At 38.5% G+C, this 9,767-nt stretch overlaps 2 protein-coding genes and 1 long non-coding RNA gene across 3 annotated transcripts; 1 reads left to right on the plus strand and 2 right to left on the minus strand.

Annotated features, from left to right (window-relative positions):
* The first annotated feature begins 3,852 nt into the window (after positions 1–3,852).
* LOC139431567 (uncharacterized) lies at positions 3,853–4,787 on the plus strand. The gene is made up of 2 exons (XR_011641651.1): positions 3,853–4,390; positions 4,448–4,787. It is a non-coding gene; the product is annotated as an uncharacterized lncRNA (long non-coding RNA).
* Positions 4,788–5,558: 771 nt separating this feature from the next.
* Positions 5,559–7,325, minus strand: LOC139431512 (uncharacterized). The gene has a single exon (XM_071199391.1). The coding sequence runs from the start codon at positions 7,323–7,325 to the stop codon at positions 5,559–5,561; it is 1,767 nt and encodes a 588-aa protein (XP_071055492.1).
* A 2-nt stretch (positions 7,326–7,327) lies between these two features.
* On the minus strand, positions 7,328–9,327 carry LOC139431513 (uncharacterized). The gene is made up of 2 exons (XM_071199392.1): positions 9,294–9,327; positions 7,328–9,237 (listed from the first exon to the last, which is right to left on the minus strand). The coding sequence occupies exons 1-2, from the start codon at positions 9,325–9,327 to the stop codon at positions 7,328–7,330; spliced, it is 1,944 nt and encodes a 647-aa protein (XP_071055493.1).
* Between the last annotated feature and the right edge of the window lie 440 nt (positions 9,328–9,767).

The following is a 9,767-nucleotide window of genomic DNA, read 5'->3' on the forward strand; positions in this document are numbered from 1 at the left end:
TCATTTGGCTGCTAAATATCACAAATATGGTCAGCAGAATTATCGGAACCAAAAGTGATAGAAAGTTCAAACATGGCTCAGAACGGCGTATAACGTCATAATATCACGTTTTGGGCACATTTTGTTTTTTATCTCCAACTTGCTCCAACATGTCATTTGGCGCCTGAATAACACAAATATGGTCAGCAGAATTATCGGAACCAAAAGTGATAGAAAGTTCAAACATGGCTCAGAACGGCGTATAACGTCATAATATCACGTTTTGGGCACATTTTGTTTTTTATCTCCAACTTGCTCCAACATGGCATTTGGCTCCTAAATATCACAAATATGGTCAGCAGAATTATCGGAACCAAAAGTGATAGAAAGTTCAAACATGGCCCAGAACGGCGTATAACGTCATAATATCACGTTTTGGGCACATTTTGTTTTTTATCTCCAACATGGTTCAACATGTCATTTGGCTGCTAAATATCACAAATATGGTCAGCAGAATTATCGGAACCAAAAGTGATAGAAAGTTCAAACATGGCTCAGAACGGCGTATAACGTCATAATATCACGTTTTGGGCACATTTTGTTTTTTATCTCCAACTTGCTCCATCATGTCATTTGGCGCCTGAATAACACAAATATGGTCAGCAGAATTATCGGAACCAAAAGTGATAGAAAGTTCAAACATGGCTCAGAACGGCGTATAACGTCATAATATCACGTTTTGGGCACATTTTGTTTTTTATCTCCAACTTGCTCCATCATGTCATTTGGCGCCTGAATAACACAAATATGGTCAGCAGAATTATCGGAACCAAAAGTGATAGAAAGTTCAAACATGGCTCAGAACGGCGTATAACGTCATAATATCACGTTTTGGGCACATTTTGTTTTTTATCTCCAACATGGTTCAACATGTCATTTGGCGCCTGAATAACACAAATATGGTCAGCAGAATTATCGGAACCAAAAGTGATAGAAAGTTCAAACATGGCTCAGAACGGCGTATAACGTCATAATATCACGTTTTGGGCACAATTTGTTTTTTTATCTCCAACATGGTTCAACATGTCATTTGGCGCCTGAATAACACAAATATGGTCAGCAGAATTATCGGAACCAAAAGTGATAGAAAGTTCAAACATGGCTCAGAACGGCGTATAACGTCATAATATCACGTTTTGGGCACATTTTGTTTTTTATCTCCAACATGGTTCAACATGTCATTTGGCTGCTAAATATCACAAATATGGTCAGCAGAATTATCGGAACCAAAAGTGATAGAAAGTTCAAACATGGCTCAGAACGGCGTATAACGTCATAATATCACGTTTTGGGCACATTTTGTTTTTTATCTCCAACTTGCTCCAACATGGCATTTGGCTCCTAAATATCACAAATATGGTCAGCAGAATTATCGGAACCAAAAGTGATAGAAAGTTCAAACATGGCTCAGAACGGCGTATAACGTCATAATATCACGTTTTGGGCACAATTTGTTTTTTATCTGCAACTTGCTCCATCATGTCATTTGGCGCCTGAATAACACAAATATGGTCAGCAGAATTATCGGAACCAAAAGTGATAGAAAGTTCAAACATGGCTCAGAACGGCGTATAACGTCATAATATCACGTTTTGGGCACAATTTGTTTTTTTATCTCCAACATGGTTCAACATGTCATTTGGCGCCTGAATAACACAAATATGGTCAGCAGAATTATCGGAACCAAAAGTGATAGAAAGTTCAAACATGGCTCAGAACGGCGTATAACGTCATAATATCACGTTTTGGGCACAATTTGTTCTTTATCTCCAACTTGCTCCATCATGTCATTTGGCGCCTGAATAACACAAATATGGTCAGCAGAATTATCGGAACCAAAAGTGATAGAAAGTTCAAACATGGCTCAGAACGGCGTATAACGTCATAATATCACGTTTTGGGCACAATTTGTTTTTTATCTCCAACTTGCTCCATCATGTCATTTGGCGCCTGAATAACACAAATATGGTCAGCAGAATTATCGGAACTAAAAGTGATAGAAAGTTCAAACATGGCTCAGAACGGCGTATAACGTCATAATATCACGTTTTGGGCACATTTTGTTTTTTATCTCCAACATGGTTCAACATGTCATTTGGCTGCTAAATATCACAAATATGGTCAGCAGAATTATCGGAACCAAAAGTGATAGAAAGTTCAAACATGGCTCAGAACGGCGTATAACGTCATAATATCACGTTTTGGGCACATTTTGTTTTTTATCTCCAACATGGTTCAACATGTCATTTGGCTGCTAAATATCACAAATATGGTCAGCAGAATTATCGGAACCAAAAGTGATAGAAAGTTCAAACATGGCTCAGAACGGCGTATAACGTCATAATATCACGTTCTGGGTACATTTTGTTTTTTATCTCCAACATGGTTCAACATGTCATTTGGCTGCTAAATATCACAAATATGGTCAGCAGAATTATCGGAACCAAAAGTGATAGAAAGTTCAAACATGGCTCAGAACGGCGTATAACGTCATAATATCACGTTTTGGGCACAATTTGTTTTTTATCTCCAACTTGCTCCATCATGTCATTTGGCGCCTGAATAACACAAATATGGTCAGCAGAATTATCGGAACCAAAAGTGATAGAAAGTTCAAACATGGCTCAGAACGGCGTATAACGTCATAATATCACGTTTTGGGCACAATTTGTTTTTTATCTCCAACTTGCTCCATCATGTCATTTGGCGCCTGAATAACACAAATATGGTCAGCAGAATTATCGGAACCAAAAGTGATAGAAAGTTCAAACATGGCTCAGAACGGCGTATAACGTCATAATATCACGTTTTGGGCACATTTTGTTTTTTATCTCCAACATGGTTCAACATGTCATTTGGCTGCTAAATATCACAAATATGGTCAGCAGAATTATCGGAACCAAAAGTGATAGAAAGTTCAAACATGGCTCAGAACGGCGTATAACGTCATAATATCACGTTTTGGGCACATTTTGTTTTTTATCTCCAACATGGTTCAACATGTCATTTGGCTGCTAAATATCACAAATATGGTCAGCAGAATTATCGGAACCAAAAGTGATAGAAAGTTCAAACATGGCTCAGAACGGCGTATAACGTCATAATATCACGTTTTGGGCACATTTTGTTTTTTATCTCCAACTTGCTCCAACATGGCATTTGGCTCCTAAATATCACAAATATGGTCAGCAGAATTATCGGAACCAAAAGTGATAGAAAGTTCAAACATGGCTCAGAACGGCGTATAACGTCATAATATCACGTTTTGGGCACATTTTGTTTTTTATCTCCAACATGGTTCAACATGTCATTTGGCGCCTTAATAACACAAATATGGTCAGCAGAATTATCGGAACCAAAAGTGATAGAAAGTTCAAACATGGCTCAGAACGGCGTATAACGTCATAATATCACGTTTTGGGCACAATTTGTTTTTTTATCTCCAACTTGTTCCATCATGTCATTTGGCGCCTGAATAACACAAATATGGTCAGCAGAATTATCGGAACCAAAAGTGATAGAAAGTTCAAACATGGCTCAGAACGGCGTATAACGTCATAATATCACGTTTTGGGCACAATTTGTTTTTTATCTCCAACTTGCTCCATCATGTCATTGGCGCCTGAATAACACAAATATGGTCAGCAGAATTATCGGAACCAAAAGTGATAGAAAGTTCAAACATGGCTCAGAACGGCGTATAACGTCATAATATCACGTTTTGGGCACATTTTGTTTTTTATCTCCAACATTGTTGAATAATATAACGTATGTTATAGCGCTGGTTAACACTTCTTCGTAACGAATAACGATTTGTTGGCTTTTGTTGTAACGAATTATTTATTAATTATAACGAAGGTACAACACGACTCAAACGACGCTCTTACAAAAATCTTATTGATAGTGACGCGCTTGTTGTCAACAACAACGAAAACAAAACAAAAACTTCTTATTGCTATGATTCTTGACAAATCGGAAAACTAATTTAAATACAAATAAAAAATGCAAAAATGTGTATAAACAAGATACAAATTACAACATGCCCCCCGCCTTGAAAGGACTGCCTTTCAAAAAAAAAATTAGTGAGTATATGGGAGGGGGGAGCGCTAAAGAAAACATATTATAACAAATTATTTGATTGTCTATATCTAATAGACAATCACCTAAGGTAACAATAACAAAAAAAGTAAATAATATCAAAATTAATACTAATTTGTCATTGGAAGCGGGCAAAGTTTATTGGTTGGTCGCTTGATAATCCCGTTGGTGGTGCGTACGGTAGCAACTCTTGCAATACCATCGGATCCAGGGTGTAGAGCGATAACGCGACCATATAACCACTTCAATGTTGGTAAGTTGTCATCCTTTACTACAACCAATTCATCAATTTTAAGATTCTCTGTTTTAGTTGACCACTTGGAACGGCGTTGGAGTTCCGAAATGTATTCCTTTGACCAACGCTTCCAAAAGTCTTGCTGAATTCGTTGCGTATATTGATAGTGGGACAGCCGATTTAACTTGACGTGATCCAGGCTTGGATCTGGTGGGGCCGAAAGCGTTCTCCCAATTAAGAAATGCGCAGGAGTTAAGGGTGTTAAATCATTGGGATCCGTGGACAAGGGTGACAAAGGGCGAGAATTTAGGATAGCTTCAATTTGAATCAACAGCGTATAAAATTGTTCAAAGGTAAGTATTACATTGCCAACGACCCGCTTTAAATGATATTTGGTTGCTTTAACGCCTGCCTCCCATAAACCGCCGAAATGAGGCGAATTAGGGGGAATGAATGACCAATTAATCGACTCATTCTCAATCACATCGGTTAATTGATTGGAACCTTGTAGGAACGTTTCTAACTCGTGAAGCTCGCGATTCGCGCCGACGAAATTGGTACCGTTATCCGAAAAAATCTGAGACGGCTTTCCACGGCGACCAACAAAACGCCGCAGTGCTGCAATAAAACATTCAGAAGTCAAATCCGACACCAATTCAAGGTGTATAGCACGTGTTATAAAGCATACAAATAGACAAATATAGCATTTTGAAGTTTTAGAACCGCGACCTTTCCGATCTTTCAAAAGAAACGGGCCAGCGTAATCGACGCCGGTGGTACTGAACGGAGGTGCTGGAGTAACACGTTGCGATGGTAAATCGCCCATAATAGGCTGCGACACCCGCGGTTTTACTCGAAAACAACGCATGCAATTAAAGATTACCTTTTTGGCAAGATTTCTCCCCCCAATCGGCCAATACCGATCCCGTATTGAAGCTAGTAAATGTTGCGGACCTGCATGAAGAAGTTGTACGTGTTCGTGTTCGAAGATCAACCGCGTTAACACGTGTTTACTATGAAGTAGCATCGGGTGCTTTTTATCAACGTTATAAGACGAATTGCGTAATCGACCGCCTACGCGCATAATACCAGTGTGATCAAGAAATACGTTTAATTTAGTTAGTTCGTTTTTCTGCGGCAAACTGCCCTTGCCACTCAAATGATTGATTTCATCCTGAAATGAGTCTCATTGACTACATTTGATTAGGTAAATTTGCGCTTCATTCAATTCCGAACATTTTAAAGAACCCGTTCGTTTATCAGATTTATTTGAAGAATTATTAATGAACCGCAGACAATATGCTATTACACGTTGTAGCCGAAATAGGGTAGAAAAGCGCGTGAACGGAATAACGCATTCTTCAATTATAGTAGCTTTTAGAACTTTAACCTTTATTTCCGGTAAACTTTCAGAACGAAACGTTCTACGTGGCCATAACGACTCATCTTGCTTTAACCATACAGGACCACACCAATATATTGTTAAATCCGCGAGGGCTCCCGAGTCTATACCGCGTGAAACGGGGTCTGCGGGGTTGTGCTCGGTTGAAACGTAGCGCCAATCAGACGCTCTCGATAAGTCAAGAATTCGCGCAATGCGATTTCCTACGAATGTATGTAATTTACTAGGATCAGTTCCTAGCCATCCTATCAGAACACTAGAGTCCGTCCAGTACACTACTCTTTTAATTTCTAGATTTAAAGCTGTTCTAACTTTATTAACAAGATCGGTAAGTAACAAAGCACCAAGCAGTTCTAATCGCGGAACCGTAGTAGGTTTTATTGGAGCCACTCTGGATTTTGCGCATACTAATTGAACCGAACAATCATTATAAGAATTAGTAGCTCGTAAGTAAACACAAGCTCCGTATGCTTTAATTGATGCGTCTGAAAATCCATGTAGTTCAAATTCATTCGCATTTTTTAACGAAATATGACGTGGAATTTCAATGGAATTTAATAGAACTAACATGTCACGAAATTCACACCAACGTGTGTAAATTTGATTTGGAAGTGAAACATCCCAATCCAATCCCTCCTGCCAAATGTGTTGAAGGATAATTTTGGCCCTTATGATAACAGGACTCAATAACCCTAACGGATCGAAGATTTGAGCTATCTCAGAAAGAATAGATCGTTTGGTAACCCGTGTCATAGTTGTGTTTTTGCTAATGTTAAATTTAAAGACATCTTTCTGAGGATCCCACATCAGACCTAACGTACGCGTATTTTCCCTACGTCCCATGTCTATTATATCTTCCGCTCTACTATCTGATACACAACGTAATATTGCGGGATTGTTAGAAACCCATTTATGTAGCTTGAAACCGCCCGCATTCAAAGTTTGTGATACTCCGTCAATAATGTACATAACTTTCTCAACTGAATCCGCTCCCGTAAGAAGGTCGTCTACGTAAAAATGATTCTTAATAACGTTAGCAATCACTGGATCGGAGCTTTCTAAACCTAACTGCTTTAAACAGCGAGTTGCTAGGTAACTTGCTGATGCTGTACCGTAGGTAATAGTGGTTAACTCGTAAACCTCTATTGGAAGATTTTCGGAATCGCGCCATAGAATACGTTGGAACCTTAATTGTTCCGTGTTAACGAGGCATGCACGATACATTTTTTGAATATCTGATACTACAACTATGCTATATTGTCTGTACCGGACTAGAGCGCTAAATAGATCTGGTTGGATAGTAGGACCCACAACCTGCAGATGGTTAAAAGAATAACCGGTGGATGTAGGGCACGACGCGTCAAACACTACTCGTAACTTTGTGGTTGCGCTTTTTTCGTTTATAACACCGTGGTGGGGTATATAGTAATTATTTTTATCTGATTCCTGCGGCGATACTACCCTACGCATATGGCCTAATTCAGAGTATTCTCGCATGAATTCGCGATATTTATTGCCGAATTCTGGTAATCGCTTGAATTTACGCTCCATACTTAGTAAGCGTGTTTGGCATTGTGGTACGACTCGCCCAATTGATGAAGTTCTCCATCGATTGGAATTGTAACTATGAATCGGCCGTCATCCGTTCGCGAGGTCGTTTCTTGAAAATGTTTCTCACAGAACGCGTCAGATTTCGATAGCGAAATGGGTACGTTCACCGACTCAACTTCCCAAAAACGCGTGAGTTGTTCGTGAAGTTTTGATGACTGTGCGCTTTGAACTAAATTGCACTGGATAGAAGGCACAGCGCTTGTTTGAACCGGGCCCGAAACAATCCACCCGAACCTTGTATTTTGTATAACCGGTCCATCATCTAATTTGATTTGACCTATGCACAACAATTCCCAAAAGTAATCTGCGCCTAGCAACATATCAATACTATTTGGGTTATAAAACTCAGGATCAGCTAAGCGTAGGTGAGCAGGAATCTTTAACGAATTAACATCGATAGCGAACTGAGGCAAATTACTAGTAATTACTGGAAGGACAAGACACGTAACTTGAAGTGAAAAATTAGTACAATGCGAATGTATTTTTAGCAAACATGAAGTAGAAATTGTAGATTTAGATTGAGTTATTCCCGTAACGCTGATATTTGTTTTTGTTTCAGGGAGATGCAACCTTTCGCGAAGATCTGTCGTTATGAAGCTACTTTGACTACCTGGATCTAGTAGTGCACGGAATGTGTGTTTTTTATTTCGCCGATCAAATGCATGTAAAGTGACAGTTGATAATAATGTTTGTACAGTTGTTAATGAACTAGATGTGAGAGTTTGTAATTGTGTTGTTGGTGATTGTTGCGAATCTGAACGATTATATGTGATATGCAGAAGGGTGTGGTGTTTAGATTTACATTGTTTACATAGACCCGACCTACATTGATTAATAAAGTGACCCAATCGAAGACAATTCATACAAAGTTTCAATTTTTTTACTTGCTCTATACGTTTTTGTATGTTAAGTTGAAGAAATTCAGGGCAATGTTGAAGATTATGTTCGGCCTTGCACAAAACACATTTTATTGCATCTATCTGCCTTGAAACTACAAATGATCTAGCTTTAGTAGCTGACTGATGTTTAACTAATGATTTAGACGCCCCTTTATCTTCAAGTGATTCTAATAAATCAGCTCTACCTTTTAAGCAATCCAATAAATCGTCTAATGTGGGTTTATCAATCTGTATTTTTTGATGTTCCCATTCACGGTTTGATTCGAAATCCAATTTAGTGGAAACTAAATATACAATTAATGTGTCCCATTTATCGGTGGGTTCCTTTAATGTGTTTAATGCACGTAAATGTTTGCGAATGTTATCAATTAAAGTGCGTATTACATTCGAGTTAACGGAAGTAATTCTTTCAATTTTAAAAAGTGCCTTAATGTGATTTTGCACTAGTATTCGAGGGTTGTTATATCGACTGCAAACTAAATCCCACGCAACATCATAGTTTGTATTGGTAATTTCTAAACTCGCAATTACTTGTCGAGCTTCACCCGTTAAAGTTGATAACAAATAATGGAATTTTTGAACGTCATTCACGGCATGATTATTATGAATCAATGACTCGAAAATATCGTGAAATTCCAGCCATGATTCGCTATTTCCATTAAATTTAGGTAAATCAATTACCGGTAACTTTACGCATTGCTCCGGAGCAGGACTGACAGTGAGAGAAGAATTGCGAGAATTTTTGCTATTTGTTAATATACGTTTGGCTTCCGCGGTGCTTGCGTAAAAAGCCGTCTCAAAATTTTCTCGTTCTAACGCTTGCACCTCCCCGTCGGCGCTTACTAAATCAATGTTCTCCTGAATGATTTCGAAATCACTAATTAAATTAAGTGCACGATCGTACCGTTGTTCCAACTCAAAAACCCACGTCTGATCGAGACTACCCTTATCATCTAATTTCGATTTAGTAACAAATTTTGAAAAATTAGTTAGCTTGCCTTGACAATGCCACGTTTTTTTATTAAAGTTTCTATTTCCGACATGATAATACGTAAAATGAACGCAACGCAATTGATTCAAATTTAAGCAAGGGAAAAGGAAATGGAAAAAAAGGATTATATGCTTACGACACGCTCAAACTTAAAGGGGGATGCTTCCGGCCCGTGGATAACGTGTCCCGACGAAGGTTCTTCCGAATTTCCTTTGAATTCCAGCTCACCAAATTTTTCCTGTTTGTGTTGCTTGGCAACCACGACTGATGATAATCTCAAAAACGACGATAATTAATTTAATCCGGCTCGAAGGACCATGTTGAATAATATAACGTATGTTATAGCGCTGGTTAACACTTCTTCGTAACGAATAACGATTTGTTGGCTTTTGTTGTAACGAATTATTTATTAATTATAACGAAGGTACAACACGACTCAAACGACGCTCTTACAAAAATCTTATTGATAGTGACGCGCTTGTTGTCAACAAC

This window comes from Onthophagus taurus, chromosome 10 (assembly GCF_036711975.1).
Source record: "Onthophagus taurus isolate NC chromosome 10, IU_Otau_3.0, whole genome shotgun sequence".
Lineage (NCBI taxonomy): Eukaryota > Metazoa > Arthropoda > Insecta > Coleoptera > Scarabaeidae > Onthophagus > Onthophagus taurus.

Excerpts from the sequence above, each read along its gene's own strand:
- LOC139431512 (XM_071199391.1), bottom strand. The coding sequence starts at position 7,325 with ATGGAGCGTAAATTCAAGCGATTACCAGAATTCGGCAATAAATATCGC.
- LOC139431513 (XM_071199392.1), bottom strand. The coding sequence starts at position 9,327 with ATGTCGGAAATAGAAACTTTAATAAAAAAACGTG. Across the intron at positions 9,238-9,293 it reads AACTTTAATAAAAAAACGTG|ATGATAAGGGTAGTCTCGAT; the intron begins GCATTGTCAAGG and ends AATCGAAATTAG.